General features: G+C 38.4%; 1 protein-coding gene across 2 annotated transcripts in view; it reads right to left on the bottom strand.

Annotated features, from left to right (window-relative positions):
• iglon5 (IgLON family member 5) overlaps positions 1 to 19812 on the bottom strand; it is a 295698-nt gene that overhangs the window by 41546 nt on the left and 234340 nt on the right. For both annotated transcript variants that reach the window (XM_072461621.1, XM_072461622.1), the window contains one exon: positions 12944 to 13063. In XM_072461621.1, coding sequence (XP_072317722.1) covers positions 12944 to 13063 — 120 coding nt within the window. The remainder of the gene's footprint in view (positions 1 to 12943; positions 13064 to 19812) is intronic.

Here is a 19812-nt window from a genome sequence, read left to right as displayed (position 1 = left end):
TGCTCCTGAAAGATGGCTCAAAATGCTGAGGATGCATTTTGCAATGGGGGAAATAGTTAGCTTTATGTACAAAGAATATAAAAATAATTAGAATGCATGTTTTGAAGTGTTTACTTATTTGCACAACAAACTTAAACTTCTCTAATAAAACTTGTAAGATATTTTAATTTAAGGCCCTCATGAATCTCTTCTCATCCAATGCTATTAAGCAGCTCCTACATCCGACACATTATTCACCTACAGCAAACTCCATATCAAAATGTCTACATTATCGCCATAATAACCTCCTATGCCCGTATCTACTCATCTGTCCTTTTGTACATGATGTCATTTTTATCTTTTCATTTTCATACTGTGTTGTCATATCTCTTAAATCACGTATGTTGCCTTGAGCTAAGATAAAAGCGTTAGGGTCATTATAATTTATTTCTACACTCTCTACTTTCAACATTTCATTTTCTTAAAACCATTTAACCTTTGCTGACAAAACCATGGTAATGCCTGAAGCGCTGATGTTGCACTGGATTTTCACGTTAGCGCCTGTTAGCTCGTGTTAGCATCAAACAGCTCTAGTGGTCCTGTCTTAAGCATGTGCTTGGTGGAAAGGATGTGTCATGATAATGTACTCTTTTGCTGGTGTTGCGGTTAACTGGGGAAGACGTGCAAGGAAGACTACTGGTGTTGTGCTCTTGTCCACAGAGTTGAAGTAGCTTAATAGAAATGTGTGATCAATTCCTTCATGTCAAGTGTCTTTCACAAGGACTGCTGTTGCTGAGGTGGTATCCAGTCAAAGCAGGATCATATAGTAACCAAGGAAGATGAATTCTTGTGATTCATGCTGATGGATGTACTTAAACCTAATTTAGTGGAAATATAGGACTATTTTGTTTTTGATAAATGTGCTTTGTGGATTTGTGGATAGAAAAGTGCACCTTTTTTCTAAACTGGATTTAAAAAGTGTGATTTCTTGGATTCCGCTTTTTCCAGATTCCTAGTGATGGGCAATACCACATTTTTTTTATTCAAACCGGCATAGTAATACTATGTGTAATACTGTTTTGTACTAAAATGTATTAGAAACTCCTCAACTATGAGCAATTTTACGTTATTTTCTTTGAACATGCTTGAACTAATATGAATAGTAAATATAAGTGACAGAAAACCTAAAATATCTAATATAATCTACAGTGATCCCTCGCTATAACGCGGTTCACTTTTCGCGGTCTCGCTGCTTCGCGGATTTTCATCATGCATTGTGTTCTGCATTCTGATTGGCTAAACAGTCTCTCCAACGTTATGGATTAATATGTACACGTACGTAAAACCGCTTGCCAAATTTAAGTTTGCGAGGCCGGTGAGAGCGCACGTGTGAGCTTCAATGTTTTATGGAGTATTTCATTGTATAATAACTGTAAAAAAATAAAGGTTTCTACTTCGCGGATTTCGCCTATCGCGGGTTCGTTTTGGAACGTAACCCCCGCGATGAACGAGGGATCACTGTATTACAAAAATAAACAAGAGTTTCAATACTTCGATTTCAATTCCTCTGTCAGTATTGATAGATCAATATTTGATATAAATCTCCCTATCACTTTCAGCAAGATTTTGAACAGTTATTGTTGTTTTTTACTGTTGCTGGCTCTCACAAACCCTTTGACACACGTCCAGTATTCACATGCATTATTTTTTTGGGTGCGTTTACAACTGGAGAACATCCCAACTTTTCAGATGGAGAAGCAAGATTGATTCAAAAACGTGGGTGGCTGAATAACTGATGACATAGTTGCATTCTAAATATTGTTACCACTACAAAACCATTTATACTTTATCACTGTTTACTCCACAGCTATCAAACAACCACCAAACCAATTCCACCACCTCACAATCGTCGCCACCTCTACCGCTGTTTCCCACTCTCCTCCTGTTCCCGTGCTGAGAGTGAGTAATGGGAGGCAGATGGCTTGTAGATTCTTGCTGTTTCTTTTGGGCTTCTCCATACCATACCTCCCTTCCCTCCTCTTCACCCTCCGAACCCACTTCTCCTCACTCTCCCACTCCCCTCCCATTCGCCGCCCATGGTCGCCCACAAACGACGGCTAGGGCGGTTGCAGAAGAAACACACTGTTCCTCGGAGCGCTAAGGAGTGGGAGGGGAGTAGTTGGCCTGAACGAGGGATGGAGGGGGAGGGGGAGGGGGGGAGTTAGCGAAGAAAAGATTAGTGCTGACAGAGGCGAATGGAGTGAGGACAAGTGCGGACGCTCTGTGATGTCAGATGCAGTTTGTTGGCTGTGTATAGGACCTGCAGGTGTTTGCTTCTGTAAGGATAGGACACCTCCCTCTTACAGGCTATATACAGGAGTGTGTGTGTGTGTGTGTGTGTATGTGTGTGTGTGTGTGTGTGTGTGTGCATGTGTGTGTGTACTTGTCCCAAAATCACAGTACATAGGTTCAAAAAGTGTGTCAGGAAGGACATTGTATAAATAGCAGGTGAAAACCGGATCAGCAGCTGAACCTCAGAGGAAATACAGGGCACAAGTACATCACCACAGTATAAGCCTTTCAAGTGGAGCTGAAACATGGCGCCTGCTCACACAAAAGGGTCAACAAACGTTCCGACACAGATTAAATCAACATTTTGATTCCAAGTTATGAGGCATTAGCTCCACTTTCCACAGAGATTTGTTTTTATGCTGGATGCCATTTCTTTGGCCAGCAGTCATGCCTGACTTAAGAGACTGTTGCTTGAGAGTCTTGCCAAATAACTCCGACAGCACGTTCAGAGCCATTTCTATCTTTAAGCTGTTTATGCACTGGCTTCACATCCAATTGGAGGCGTCCACAGCTGAACATGACATCTGAGCAGAACATGTTAAGTGGCAGATTGGTGGTGATAGTGTTGGCATTTAAGGTTAATAGTAGAACAAGTTTCAAAGGTAATCACCACAATACTGTTTTAGAAATCAAGACGTTTTGACTTCCAATCTGACAATCATTTTCAGTTAAGTGGAAATGGTTTGGAAATGGAGCAGAAGCATTTATACTCTCCTCAGCTCTAATTGGTCCTGCCAAAAGGGAAGAGTTATAACCCAAACTTTCCACTTTTAACTAGTTTGATTTCTGCCAAGACCTACCTAGGAAACATTTTCTACCATGATTTTATCAATTCATGGTTAAGTTATACTTGATTTACCCCATTGGGAATTTGTTCAATATGCACCTTACCATCCTTAATACCATCTCTCATCATATCCATTGCCCGGTGCCATTGGGGTAACCTGTCAGAGGAGTACTGGAGAGCAGCGGTAGCCCAGGGATCCATCTCCATATCTTGAGCTAAGCTTGGTCAGAACTACCTTAGCTGGAGGATTTAACCTATTTTGTCTGTTGTTTGTTTGATGGGCAAAATTAGAGTGGATTGTGGACTGGAAAACCCACCCAGACATGTGGGGAAGGATGCAAACTCCACACAGAAGGGTCCTTTGCTGTGAAGACTCACCCACTGGCTGCTTAACCTATCAATTTTCATATTTTATTTGTCCACCAATTTGGTAATTTATTATGAAATAACCAATGCACGAGACTATATTGCGTGCAGTCTTCTTTGCACCTGAAGTTCAGTAGATTGTGTCATGCTCACATGTCTTCAAAACATTTCAAATTCTGTTTTCCAAAGTTTGTCCTTGCAGCTGTCCTTGCCCAGGTCCTCGACAAACCATTAAAAAAGCCCTGAGCCCATCTACCACATCCATGAAATAATAGAAACAAACAAACAAACTACAATTAAATCACACTGGACTGGAGAGATTTGTAAGTGGATCGTAAAGAGCCAATGCAAGGCCAATTCATATCAAGAACAGTGGATTTAAGAGGAAGAAGAATTATTCAAAACGATTTCATCAGCAACGTACTTTAGTGTCTTTTGTTGCAAATTCCACATAACAATACTACATTTCATTTGATTATATGTTTGACTGTCTTTAACAAACTCTCAAACCACTTTCCCTTCACCACAGCCAAAACTCACAATTGAGTGTATTATTTGTAATAAGAACTGCAGCGCTCGCTAGCTTTGTTTTGCTTCCATCGGACTGCATTACCGCTCCACACCGTCCGCAATAACAAGCACTATAATTGCATTCTGTTTAGCACACGTCCACACTGACCTATTTATTACCGCTTTGCCTTGAAGCCCTGTATTTCCCTGTCTCTAAATCCCAAGTCTCTCTTCTCCACTATGAAAAACCAACCTAGCACGCCTCAGATAGAACGGATAGACCCATTATCTGCCTTTCACTTCGATGTCAGGCCCAAACTCTATTATTTGTCTTGTTGTTATATCTCCCAAATTCCAAACTTCGGTTTCAGATAATGGACGGAAAGTAAATTGGTTGTTGATATTTTCTCTGCGGGGGTCAAAGTCTATACTGCGTTCACCCAATTTCTTCCCTGTCAAAGAAGAGGTAAAACCTACAATAGCTTGAAGGCTCGGCGCTCATGGATGTTCTATTAGCCACAAAGAGGAGCTGTCAGAATCCAGCCCATCACACCTGAGAACAAACAGATCCCAGCGGTCAGGAATCACATCGAATGGACGCCGTTAACCAAGACCAGATTCTGCTGGAGGGAAAACAACAGAGGGTAAGGAAATACTTCACTAAAGGAAAGAAAATGCTGTTGTTTTTGAGAAAATTCACTTTTCTCTATCAGGGAAATTGACTGAACTTCAAATCTAGAATACTTCGAGACTTCATTCAGATTGTAATGTAAATTTACTTCAATTCTAGCATTTTGTACACATACCTAGAGTTGTGTTTTTTTTTATTACATTCAATACGTATATAATATAAATTAATCTATTAACCTCATTACATTGAATAGTTCTTTTCTCAGACCACACTGGATTGCCTATGCTCCTGGTCAGTATATGGAAGGGTTAGGGTTAGGGGCTAGTGTATTCAACAATGTATTTCGTTACAGAATATTGCATACCTGCATTACAATGTTTTTTATAACACATTCTGTTACACGGGGCAATCAGAGGAATGTATTCTGAACTGTTAGAATAAATGTGTACCTTTGCTGCACCATTTAACAACAGAAAGTATTCACCACAGGAGCTTTATATTGTTCTACCTAATAGTGCTATTTGAAATGTAAATCAAATCAAATATAGATCAAATACAGTAATGTATTGACTTTATGTTAGGAAAGTATCTGTACTGTGAATGCCACCATCAAATAAAATGAAATATAAATGAAATATAGTTACTCAAAATTTGTATTCAAAATATATATTTTTGATACACATAATAAGTTACTTCTAACACGGCTCCTGATGTGCATCTGTAAAGTCGCACTTACTACGTAATCTTAACTAAATTAACTGTAATAAAACTACAATTCATTTTTGCTACTTTTTGCAACCGTACTACTTGAAGGAGTCATGGTCTATACAATATACCTGTATTTCTTTCTGCTTTTATGTGTGCTGCTTCAACATCTATTTAGACAAACTAACCCTATTTTAACTGTCCATATCCATATCGTTACAGGGCTCGAAGTTACATCTCAATGTGTTGAGTTATTTTCAAGATGGTCATACAATTTGTCAGATCTATATACAAATCAAAATACCCCTGTTATAATAAAAATGTTGGCTTATACAATTAACTGTCTTAAAGTGAAAGATACATGAAAGATTTCTTACCCTTCCCTCTACGTCTACAATCCATCAACCAACGCAAACAATAATTGCTGTTGCACAGTCCACCTTTCACAGTGTAAGTATAGTGCTGTATTGTCCAAGTGCCAAACAGATGACACAGTGGAGCATTACTCCTTAAACAAAGCCTCAAATCATATCATCTCCGGGGGCCAAGTCGCCGTGCCGTGACTGACTTTGGACATTAGTGCTGACAAGGGTACCATTAAATCGCACGCTGATCCTATCCCACTGTTTGCACTTCATCTATCAACCACCACTGACCACCCCAGCACCCGCCATCGGATAAAAATAGAGCTAATTGAACGGCAAAAGTTCGCATGCGCCGGTGCGGTGATGCTTGTTGACGGGGCGGATGAAGACAGATGCCGTTGATTACTGGTGGCGTGCTGGGGATAATTAGGTATAATGTGTGGCTGTTTGGGACAAAACGCAGGGACATGGGGAAAAGAAGAGAGTGTGAATGAGAGAGGGGGAGATTAAGCAGCTGGCTCTGAATGATGACACAAGAAGGAGGGATAAAGATGTATACAAGATCAGAATTCTGATCAGCCTTGTACAGTCGAGAGGAGGGGAAGAGGACTATGGACTACAACAAGCTCACGGACAGGCAGGGGAGGCAGGGGAGGCCAGGCAACTATGCCAAAAAAAACAATAATACATTGTATTAATAATATCTATGAAATAAATACAGTTAATATTTTTCTTTTGTATATTATTTCTGTGTTTTGAAGCCTGTCATTATGTGTTTTTAGTAATTCTACAATAACATTTGCTAAATTTCCATACTAGATGATTAAATTGCCCAGAGACGGCCGCTCTGAGGCTGATTGTACATCACTGCATTTAGAATGTTTAGCCAGTAGCATTATTTCATACAGGCATAAAGGCTGTGATTTGAAATGTTGCGATTTCATATTTCAACCACTAAAACGTCATAATATTGTCTGATTAACATGATGTGAGTGAGTGAAATTTAACTGTGCTGATTCCATTTTACTGCCTGAGTCTTGACACAAGAAGTGGTGTTTGAAGCACACAAAAAGGGCAAGGTTTAAAATCAAGTGCATTGCTCATCACACAAATTGAAGAACCAGAGTTTTGTAGTTAAATCTTTGTGTTGTCGCATTCACAATACAAATTGAAGCGGACTTGGTTAAATTGGGGACCAAAGTTGCTGGTCGGGTTTGCGTTCACGATACACTTGTCAATCAAACCAAATGTGCAGAAAGACACCTCTCCCCCTCGTCTGTAGAGGCGCTGTGTACAATATCAGCCAAAGGAATGACATGGAAACGTGAGGAAGAGGCCCGGAGCTCTGCATGATCCATGGGTTGGCACTAGGTCATATAGGGAATTGGACAGGAAGTGACAAAATCTTGCGGCCTAAATCACTTGCGGTTCACCATTTTACTACACCTGGTGGTGAGAGTAATAAACTGTCTTACAGCACCATCTTGACAGGCTTGCTGGCCTGATGCTTAGAGACATGGCTTAATGCAAGAGTTCATGGGTTCTATACCTGCACAGAGTTTTATTATCTCGAGTTTAAAATTTTTTGCAGTCTAGTTTGTTTTGGGATGAGTTAGCTACACTTTTGCTAATACAAAGTCATGGTATAAACTAGTTTTAACCAAACGAGGTAAACCTAAAACTTAGGGTTAGGTTTAGGGGTTAAGGGTTAAGGTTAGGGTTAGGGTTAAGGTTAGGGTCAGGGTTAGGGTTAAGGGTTAAGGGTTAAGGTTAAGGTTAAGGTTAGGGTCAGGTTTAGGGTTAAACCCAGACCCATGTGATTTACATTTTCACAAATCTTTGTTTTACATTCAATGCACGCCCATTTAACACTATTTCTTTCTAAATTATGAATATGACACGACCGTTCGCCATGTTTACTACGGTCGACCACCTGTTTACTTCCGCCCGGCTCCCGTCATGTCATCACGGGCCATGTTGTCACTTCCTCCTGTCCAATTCCCTATATGACCTAGTGCCAACCCTGATCCATGTCACATAAGCAAACTTGGAGTGGGACTTTAACAGTGTTTGGATTCATACTTTGGATTTACACCACAACCTGCCCCACATGTGCACAACCTCCCCTAAATGAGCACAACCTGCCCCATATGTGCACAACATGCCCCACATGTTCACAACATGCCCCACATGTTCACAACCTGCCCCACGTGTGCACAACCTGCCCCACGTGTGCACAACATGCCCCACGTGTGCACAACATAGCCCAGATGTGTGTCAGTGGGAGTCACAGCCGAGGCGGAGTGCGGACATGTGTTTTCACGACAGGAGGACAGGAAAGTACGAGGCTCAGAATGCCCAGGGGTAAAGAAAATGTTATTCAAATCAGCGTTGTATAATAAAAACAGGCTATGAAAGGTTTGACATCATCATATTTACTTGTACAGGTTAATACTGGTTCAATAATTGGCCATTTTTTCAACATTAAAGCCAGCTTAAGCGTTGTTGGGAGGTGGTCGGCTCCATCTTTGCAGGACCTGTACGTCTCTAGGGCTCTGGGACCTGCAGGTCGGATCAGAGCACTCCCCTCAGACAGGAGGCCACTCCCCTCAGACAGGAGGCCACTCCCCTCAGACAGGAGGCCACTCCCCTCAGGCAGGAGGCTACGGTCCATCAGGACCAGAACCTCCCGCCATAAGAAAAGTTTCTTTCCCTCTGCAGTTGGACTCATGAACACTTAACACCTGTCACTTTAACCATAATTTAATACATCACTCACTGCACTGTTCACTTTCTGCACTTCATATGTAAATTTAACTGTCAATTTTGTGTACATAGAAAGCCTATTTTCATGTTTATCCTATAGCAGATTTAAACGAATCCTGATTCGAATCAAAAGTGTATTGTGAAAGCACCCTTAGATTTTAGGCCTAGTTAACTTGTCTAGTCCTGTCCCAAAGAAAAATTTCATGCACAGAGGAGTGCGTCGTAACAGCCAGGGACACCCCTAAATCTTCAATCGTAAATTGTAGGCGAAATATAACAAAACAAAATATTGATTTCACTAATTTGATTTTTGCACATCACTTGCAGGCTCTTGCTATAATTACATTTGTTTTGTTAAATGCATAATTCAGATGTAATTTTTCAAAGTTGCAATTAATATTTTTGAGGTGACAATTTGGTAATTAATGCTAATAAACATTTGGTTATTAATGCTAAAATACTGCTAACATGGAAGGGTGCAGCCCTATTTAGTCTCTCTCTTTCGTTCTCTTTATATTGGGCTCAGAGTGTCCGTGCCTCACAGTTTGTAAACCTTCACCACACGCATTAGACATTAGGTGTAATAATAATAATAATAACTTTTATTTATATAGCGCTTTTCAGTGACCCAAAGACGCTGTAATCCAGGTGTCTAATCCAGTCCTTCCTTAGATCAGACAGACAATAGAAAACTGGCCTAGTCTAATCAATTCATAAATTAATCAAGATTTATTTGTATGGAACCATTCATACATAATGTAACTCAGAGTGCTTTACAACCATAAACACAGAGAAAAAAACTAAGTACAAAATAGCTCCCAATGCAAAAAATGTGTTACATTAAAATGAATTAAAAAAAATGTCAAATAAAGATAAAATTCTCTCATATGCGCAGCTAAAAAGAGATCATTTTGGCCTGGATTTAATCATTGCTAAAGTAGGGGCCTGTCTCACGACCTCAGGAAAGCTTTTCCAGAACATAACTGCAGTGTTGAAACGCTGCTTCACCATGTTTAGTCCTGACCCTGGGAATCAGCAGGAGGCCGGTCCTTGAGGTTCTCAGAGTCCAAGATGGTTTTACAGCTCATTTGGAGAGGCCAGTGAGCAGGCCGTTATCTATCCTACTAGAAACAAATGCACGAATAAGCCTCTCCAAGTCAATTTTAGACACTGCATTTTTAATCCTGGCATTGTTTTATAAACGGTAAAACGCTGCTGATGTTATTGATTTCATGTTCAACTCCGAGTCCAACATTACTCCTAAATGTCTCACTTTGTTTAAAGGTTTTACAGAAAAAGACTGGAGGTGACCACTAACACTTTCTCTTTGTTTCTGTGGCCAAAGACGATGATTTCAGTCTTGTCTGAGTTCAACTGGAGAAAGTTGTTTTGCATCCACACACAGTTACCAATCACAACAAAGTATTTTAGATAGAACTTAAACCAATGTAGGGCATTGCCAGTGATGCCCACCCAGTCCTCTAGTCTCTGAAGTAGGATCCCACGATCAAAGTAGGATCCAATGAGCGAAAGATCCAGCAGGACTAAGACTGATACCTTACCCAAATCATGCTCAGATTTCATTTGTTACTTAAATAATGAGAGCGGTCTCAGTGCTGTGATGTGATCTGAATCAAGACTGGAAAACAGAGTCCTTCTGTACAAGGAAGTCAGTAAGCAGTTTGTATGCTGCTTTTTCAAGGACTTTTACTAGAAGGGTTAGAAGAGCAGGTTTGAAATGGGCCGATCATTTTTCATTGCTGTTGCATGTAGCAAGACCGCTCTTCTTAAGAAGAAGCTGATTGACTTATTTTCAAGACCCTTGGGACTGTTCCAGACTGAAGAGTCGTATTGACTACCAGTATTTCAGTGAGTGGTGCGAACACACTGCTCGGCACAGACTTTAGAAATCTAGTGGATTTAAAATAATACAAATAATAATAATAATACTTTATTGTCAGATAGAATTTGACATTTGTCTTGCATTAAAACAGCAGCTCCAGCACACAGACACAATGACATTACAGACAAACAGAACATGTAGGACATGAAATCTAAAAAACAACAAAACAACAAAAAAACAAATCAAATATTGTCTACTTCCAATAATCATTAACATCAATGAGTGTGTCTAGCTGGCTGTTCAATTGCGGAGTTATTGCGGCTATTTCCAACCATCCATTATTTGAGAGATACCTCTCCCTTGTTCTAAACAGTGTCTGGTTGTACTCTCACTGTTTTTCTTTATTGATCTCATAACAGACCTGAGACTCTGACTTGAGGCACTCCCTTTTTTGTGCTCTGACCGAATCATCATTCCTCCAGAGGACCAATTGTGTCCAGGACATTCACAACACTGGATCTAACAGAGTTTAACAGCTCGTCAACATTAGAACATACGGTATTTTCACATTTTTACCATTTCTATGAACAGTGCACCTGTTCTTTCATTTATGTGTCTCCTTTGAACAATTGCAGGGCCAGCTGTTGTGACAGACATGCCAAAGAAGACACAGAAATAATCAGACAGGGCCACATTGTCTACATTGACATTAGGAATATCAAGCCGCTTTGTTATTAGCAGGTCCAAAATCTGTCCTCTGCAGTGGGTGGGGCCACTCACATGCTTAATCAGGCCAAACGTTTCAAGGACAGAATCAAGATCTTTAGCATTTCTGTCAGAGAGATTATTCACATTCACGTCACCTGTAATGACCATCAAAATCTGTGCATACGACTGAAAGCATCTCAGTAAACTCATCAATAAAACCTTGACAGTTCTGGCTTGTGTACAACCATAAAGAGTAAAGAGGGAGAATGTTTTCACACCATCTTAAATGAGACGTATTCAAATGACAAAAACACCCCAAATGACTTTCAAAGATCCCAAAAACACATCTGGAGAAGTCCATGTGTAGTCGTGATCCTGGCGCATGTAACAGTGTAGTCCAATAAAGACTAGGAGTAAACTAAGCGAGGCATTAAACTGCACCAGATCAGTAAAAGACAGTAAAATATGTGTTTTGGTCCGCTAGGTTAAAGTGAAAGTAAAAACTACCGCAGCTTCAATGTGTTTATTAGCACTGCAGAGAGCTAATAACATGTGATTAAAAACTTTTCAAGCATATCTGAAAATCAAATGATCAGATTAGTTGTCACGTTATGTATCTATGTTATATGTATGATAGACGTTTTTATTCAACGTTTTGGTGCTAATGCAATCCAAGGACACGTCACAATAGTGAATATGTTGGCGATGTTACTTTGATAAAACTTCCCATGCTCATTAAAATCCGTATGCTTGAGTGTCTAGCACCTGTTTTTTTAAATTCCATCTATTTCAGGAAAACACCTTTTCTTCGGTACATTGTGAAGCAACTATTTGTGGAACAAATAATAAGACTGAATAATATAGTCTAAAAGGCATTTTGACTGTATTCAATCATGTATCAGTGTCAATCACCAGGAAATGACTGTCATAGTTCAACATCAGCAGGAGAGAAAAGAACATTCTAAAACATGTTCTTCACTCATGGTTCAAAATCGAGAACTACAATAATAGTAATCGTAATACAAAATATTCCGTCATTCGTGCCGTTTTGAGGAGGTACAAAGTTTGGCAGCCCCCTTCAGTTTGTATTGTAGATGTTTCCTTGGGCAAGAAATTTCAAACTTTCCAAAACTGATGTGATTGTGATGGTGTTTGAAGAACCAAAGACACACACCGGTCCGTAAGAAGTATCACAAGTACCACACATTTTACAAAACCAAAAGAAGCAATAACTGTTTCATCTGATCCATCTGATGGATATTCTCATGATTGAACACTAAAGTTTCCACCTCTCTAAAAACAGGTATAGCAATAATAAAACCAACTCAAAAACCTGACCATTCATGACCAAGTTCAAACATAGAAGATATTGTTTAAGATGAGGAAACATATTGTGATAAAATGTGAATATATGATTATATTTCTGTGATGTATTTTATCTGCATAATAGTGATATTTTATCTGCATCATTAGTCTAAGAGAAGAACGGGTGTGTGACAAACTGCATTTGTGAAGGGGTCGTAAAGGGCCAAAGGATGTTTACCCTAGGGGGGGTGACAGCCCAGAGGAGTTTGGATAATGTTTACCCAAGGCTTGATCTCTAGGAAAAATACCAGCTGTAAAACAAGTGCCTTGATGTGAGGCTGACCAATGAGAAATGTGACCCGCCTATTCCAGAATATCTAATAAAACCAACCAGCATGGGAAAAAACGGGGTGAGACGCAGGAGGGTCACGCAGCCTGCGTGATCAGTCCCCCGTTTTCTCCCATGCATGCCATACAAATGTCTGATATTTCTGTGTCGTTTCATATTCTAGGTTGAATTGTGTTCTCAATGTGTTACGGAATAGCATCGGTGTTTGTCTCCTCCCAAGGACATTTTCTGATTCCATGACACAAATGGAAAGATTGCTTGACTTGGGTTGTCTTACATTTGTGGACCTTCCAGGTGACGGTGGGCTCCGGTCGCCCCACTGCGAGACAGAACAAGTTCACGTTCTCCCCCTCGTTCACCGACACGTCTTTGGAGATGTTGACGATCCTTGCTGGCACTGGGAACAGACGGGAAGAAAACCGGTCAATGTCTACCTCCATAAAAAATACCCCAACGCAAGAAATAACTTTGATTTATGGATTTAGCGGCAAAGTTCCTTGTGAAATTTGTACAGTAGATATTCATTTAGTTTGCGGTGCAGTTTCCAACCTTTTGAAAAACCCTTTAGTGTCCACTTCTACGGTCTTAGAACATGTTACAGAGCGATGCAAAGTGCCGTACCTCGCACCGTCAGGCAATAATCGGACTAATGATGTGAACAGCTATGCTCAGTGAACTTTAACCGTCTGCGCGACCTTCTCTTCAAAATGCGCACAAGTCCAAATTGCAGCAAATGGCCATTAAAAACCCACTCTTACGTCAGCGCGGCTTTGAATAATACACAGAATAAGAAGCTCTCCCAGACCTTTTAGTATTCTTCTCTTTCAAGATTCAGCAACCAAGATGATTACAAATGGGTACTTACAGGAGTACGTTGAAGAGTGTGTCTTCTAATATGAGACTGACAAATAACTGACGGTGAAAAGCACTGCAAAGTAATGTGAAAATAAACTAAACGATAAAATATGTAATTACACTATTTGGTGCATGGTTGATTTGAATCCTATGAGTTACTGAATACATTACATGTCCATATATTGTGAGGCTACAAGACAGTTCAAAAAGGTTCAAATTTCCAACATAAAAAGGTCAATCTGAAAAATTTGAATATGATTTGGTATGATGTGATTAAAACGCTGATGACGAAAGTGTACAAAGCCTGATTCAGCCTTGGCTATGGCTATTTGAAGTTTGCCTGAAATATTATATTACACACTATATAATTTCATTTTAAATTGTGCTCGTATTTAGCACTACCCATTCAATCTTGCAAATAAATGAGTTACTTCAGAAATTGCCCACTTCTTGGAAAACCTTTTTGATGCCCCTTGAATTCAAATTACTTGATATTGTTGCTAATGCAATACCACCGGAACATCTAGACTTTCATTTTGTTTCTGTCTTGAGGGACATTAGTATTTGCAAAATGCAGACTGAAGAAGTGTTGTCATGGTTTGATGCACTGACTTGGGGCAGTAATTATTCTGAAAGCTACAGCTGAACCTGGAGGGGACTTGGAAGTGCGCTCTGTGGACATCCGTGCCAAGTTTGAAGCCCCGCGGATAGGAATGTTTGTTTGGTTTTCCGTTAGCTAGCATCTGACATCGCCTCCGCCACCTGCGAGCCCAAAGCCCATGTCTCCGATGCAGCAGATTGTCATCACTATAGCCAGTTAAAAGTTTCTTGCAATTTTGTAAGAGGGTTATGGAGACATACATTAGTGCAATATTCAAAACAATTACGCGTTGTGATTGTTTGCACCGTATAGAATTTGCACCATAAAGAACTATGCTATTGTGAAAGATGCCTTGAGTACATAAAGGTACACTTTATATTATATTATACACTGTCATTTTTCTGTCTTTCAGTGGATCCCCATAGAGTGAAGCAGGCGACACCACTTTCTTACAAGATATTTTACAGCAATAAACCCTTTAATTATGTAATTTCAACTTGCAAGAGATTACATACCGTGGAACCTTTCAGATTTTTTTTTTAAATCTTCCTCTTACCGGAAAGGTCTATATACCTTTAAATAGCTGTTCAAAATACAGCATATGAAAAGACCAGAATAAATCCATTTACCCAGACGACAACAACTTACAACAACTTGCAATACGCTCCTTCCTTCTATCCATCCCCATAGCATCCTCCTTCACACACATCAGTCCTGATCAGTCAAACGTCACGCCGCTGCTAGCTTGACGAGTAGAGCTAGCGTCATAGTCACACTCTGTCAATCATTTAGCCCACAGACAGCCGGACGGCCCCCTCGTGCACCACATCTCCGCTCTGTTGTCTCCTCGTCGATCTAATCGGCCTAACTTTGACTTCATAAAGATGAGTAGAGCTCCAGAATGTATTGGACAAATTGACCTGGGCAGTGCCACAACCAAATGCAAGCTATTCATCAACCGCTAATGTCTTGGTTTACTGCAGCAGCGATTCCTCCAGCCATGTGCTACCGAGACGATGCCATAGGACAAGGACAAGCTCATTTGTGCATGTGTGTTGGTAAAGTTAAGTTTTAAAACCTCAGAAACCTTGATTGTAGAATGAGCAGCTAATTGGAAGACAAAGAACAAAAAAAAGAGGTCGTTTTTTATTTTAAATGATTTTTTTATTAACTCAGGGTGATGCCTCTGGAATTACTGATTTTCCTGCTCTTTTTAATACAATATGACAAAAATTAGAGCACAACTTACCTCAACATCTCAAGTTGATTCACTGTAAGGCTGTGTGTGTGCCAACTAATGTTTTGTATAATGGCGGACTCTGTTATTTGTATCAAGATGTCATGAACGTTGAAACAAAGGTGTGGGTACAACAAATTTAACTAGATACTGTGCCTTGAACCTTTAATATGAGTCTGATGTGTGTGAGTGAATGGTTGGTGGTGGTCGGAGGGAGAAATTGGACAGATTGGAGGAGTAGGGTGGAGTGAACAGATACAGCGATGTAAAGCGTCTTTGGGAGTCCAAAAGCACTTTTAAAATCAAATGCATTATTATCAATACTATTACTATGTATGCAGTATTCTAGCACTGACACATAAGAAGAGTAAGGACTGTTGGGGCCGTTTCAAGATGGTTTCTCTGCTCAACAAATCATAAAGCAGTTTAGCTGATGATTTGCACAGGTTGGAAACATCTCCACACACTTGTATAGACACCCAAAATGTTAAGAATTCAAATTAAGGCCAGGATCAGTCGACAGGAGATTAATGAACGTCAATATGAAAAAAAAAAGCACAGAAAAAGCATGGAAACCAACATGGATTGCCTTCGAGGGTGTGCAAGTCTTGAACTGAATTCTCAAATGTTTAAACTCCGATTTGGTTTTTGGAAGCTTGCATATGGGGATTGACCAGGAAGCAACCACCAGCCTTTTGACAATGCCATCTTCACAATCATGTTCATTTCCTTCTTTATTAACGTTGCAGTCTTAGTCGGTTGGACAATGGCTGGGTCGGGAGTTGTTTCCATCAGCCTAAACCAGGCATGTCCAAACTAAGGCCCGGGGGCCAAATGCGGCCCTCAGACCAATTTTTGTCGGCCTTCCGGCTTCCTGTTAAGTTGGTCCAAACAACAAAAAGTAGTAGTTTTTACTGTAAAATTGGAGAGATTGAAGCATTTCGACGTTATACCAACATAATATTTATGTTCCAAGTCTTATTAAAGGTGTGGAGGTATCAAAACTATGTCAAATGCAAAAAAAATCAACATTTTCAGGTTGTTTGTGGCCCTCTGCTCCGTATAAGTTTCAAAATGCGGCCCTCGGTGAAAAAAGTTTGGACACCCCTGGCCTAAACAATCCGACCTGAGAAACAAATCTAAAAAGTGCAATATTCAGCAAGGCATGTTCATGGACAACACGCTACTCGCACCTTCTTGCTTCGCTAAATTGTCAACACATGATTTCGTACAGTGAGGAAGAGCAAGGAGAAGAAGATCATCCCCTCCAACAACATGCAACCTTGTTTTTGAAATTGTGCTTCCAGAATTTGTACATAGAGACATGGACAAAGAAAACGATGAAGTCTATTGACGAGCCTTCAAAAACAGCGGTGCCGTGAAAGCGCCCGATCAATGAGAGAAAATGCAGCACCAATTATATTCGGCTTTGAATTCTGATTCCGATATTCCAGCGTGAAAAGACTGCACACCATCATTCACCAGTCATGTGCACATCTGTTGCAGCGTTAAAAAGAACTCGTTTTTGATATCTTTATTGAGGAACATGCAACTTCCTAAAAAAAAAAACTGTCAATAACACAAACGTCATTGGCGATTCATATGAGATACACTTCTTTATCTCCCCCTGATGTCGAGCCTGAATCAGAACCATTCAGCGCCGTGCCTGGGTTAATAACGACATTATGTTATTAAAATCATTTAGCAGATGTTTTTATATAAGACAGGCGGTGCACCTTTTTCTCTACTTCCTTCATTAGTAAGAATCACGGTATTGGGGAAAAACGAATTATAATACTTATTTAAGTATTATAATTTATGTACATTAATTTTAAAGCCTGAAATCAATGTTCGTTCAACAATTTTACTACAAGCTGGCATTTTTCAAGGTTATATGGGAATAAACACATTCACTTATTAAGAAGATAAGGCAGAAAGTGCTTTTTGGCTGTAAAACATATTTCTGATTGAGTTAATGACATCTACAGCAACAAAAATATCTCTTGGTGATATTTAATTTGTCTTTTGCAACACTTTTGGGAAAGACATGAACTGCAATTATGCAAAATTAAATGATAGACATTGGGTTTGTAGGTCTGAATATTGCACATAACTGTTTGTTTAGTTAGATTCATTTTAGATGAATGTGTTTTGTCTCATTTGTCCATGTTTGTGTAACATATACTTTGTCTTATCTTCTTGACAACCACTTGACATCAGCTGGTTATAATTGAGTGTCTGCGAGATGTCTCGCAGACACTATATGTTCTAGTGTTTTTTATTTTTATTATATTTTCCAGTTTTTTCCTGACCTTCGGTGCGTTTCAACTCCTTAACGCTTTCATCGATCTCAACAAGTGATACATCATTATGACCGTGTTCACTGTGTCATTATTGCTATTACTTTTGACATTTGTACTACTTGCACTTTTTGCAGTATTTGTAAAAGTATACTATTTTAACCCTTTCCAGTCCAAAACCTTTGGCGCGTTTCAACTCCTTAACGCTTTCACCGATTTCAACAAGTGATACCTCATTACGATCGCTTTCACAGTCTTACGTGTGCTATTACTTTTGACATTTGTACTACTTGTACTTTTTGCAGTATTTGCAAAAGTATCAGTATTTTGACACTTTTCCACCTTCGGTAAGTTTCAACTCCTTAACACTTTCACCGATTTCAACAAGTGATACCTCATTACGATCGCTTTCACAGTCTTACGTGTGCTATTACTTTTGACATTTGTACTACTTGTACTTTTTACAGTATTTACAAAAGTACTTTAACCCATTGTAATAATTGTGGCATTGAACACAATTCATGTTTTCAACAAATATTAACCCTTCCACACTTCCAAACACTTTCAACACATTCAGAATTCAACACATTAGTATTTAAACACATGTAGTACTTGTACACACATGTAGTACTTTTACACACATGCAGTACTTTTACAAAAAAAGTACTTTTACATAAAAAAATACTTTTACACCAAAAATACTTTTAACACAAAAAAAGTTTTAACACAAAAAATACTTTTAACACAAAAAATACTTTTAACACAAAAAGTACTTTTAACACAAAAAATGCTTTTAACACAAAAAATACTTTTAACAAAAAGTACTTTTAACACAAAAAATACTTTTAACACAAAAAACACTTTTAACACAAAAAATACTTTTAACAAAAAGTACTTTTACATAAAAAAATACTTTTACACCAAAAATACTTTTAACACAAAAAATACTTTTAACACAAAAAGTACTTTTAACACAAAAAATGCTTTTAACACAAAAAATACTTTTAACACAAAAAGTACTTTTAACACAAAAAAATGCTTTTAACACAAAAAATACTTTTAACAAAAAGTACTTTTAACACAAAAAATACTTTTAACACAAAAAGTACTTTTAACACAAAAAATACTTTTAACACAAAAAATACTTTTAACACAAAAAACACTTTTAACACAAAAAAATACTTTTAACACAAAAAATACTTTTAACACAAAAAATACTTTTAACACAAAAAGTACTTTTAACACAAAAAATACTTTTAACACAAAAAATACTTTTAACACAAAAAATACTTTTAACACAAAAAAATACTTTTAACACAAAAAGTACTTTTAACACAAAACATACTTTTAACACAAAAAAAAACTTTTAACACAAAAAATACTTTTAACACAAAAAAATACTTTTAACACAAAAAGTACTTTTAACACAAAAAATACTTTTAACACAAAAAAAACTTTTAACACAAAAAATACTTTTAACACAAAAAATACTTTTAACACAAAAATACTTTTAACACAAAAATACTTTTAACACAAAAAATACTTTTAACACAAAAAATCTTTTAACACAAAAAGTACTTTTACACAAAAAGTACTTTTACACAAAAAAGTACTTTTACAATAAAAAAGTACTTTTACACAAATTCGGCAATTTCACACAATTAAACAACTTCAACAACTTCACACTTCAACAAATTTGTACTTACACACATGTACACTTTCAGCAAGAATGCAGACACTCAAGCAATGGCTTCAGCCATTGCAAAATCTAGTTCAGAATGCAGTACACAGCTGACCAACTTCTTTACCAACTTTAGCCTGATGAAAAAATACATATCACTCAGGCCGTGCAAACTCTGCTGATATTGACACAAACATAAGGCCTTTTCACCTTAAAAAAAGACATTTTCTGATTTACAATCTCGTATAAAAGACCAGCTAATCAAGAAGTAATATCTATAATTGTATTTTTATTGACGCTCCAGCTCCAAGTCTGGTTAAGTAAACAGCGTTATCTTCAGGCTGAAAAGAAATGCTTCTAGCTTAACCAAATACTGTTGAATTGAACAATGAAATGAAGTCTAATCAGTCTCGTGAAAAGTACCAATACACAAGGAAAACAAGTAAAAGTATCACACACAGAATTAGTATTT

The sequence above is a fragment of the Eucyclogobius newberryi genome, unplaced genomic scaffold (genome assembly GCF_026437365.1).
Source record: "Eucyclogobius newberryi isolate DKJ021-1_F unplaced genomic scaffold, fEucNew1.0.hap1 SCAF_3, whole genome shotgun sequence".
Classification (NCBI taxonomy): Eukaryota; Metazoa; Chordata; class Actinopteri; order Gobiiformes; family Gobiidae; genus Eucyclogobius; species Eucyclogobius newberryi.
The sequence above is the reverse complement of the archived record's forward strand: the minus strand, read 5'-3'. Positions and strand labels throughout refer to the sequence as shown.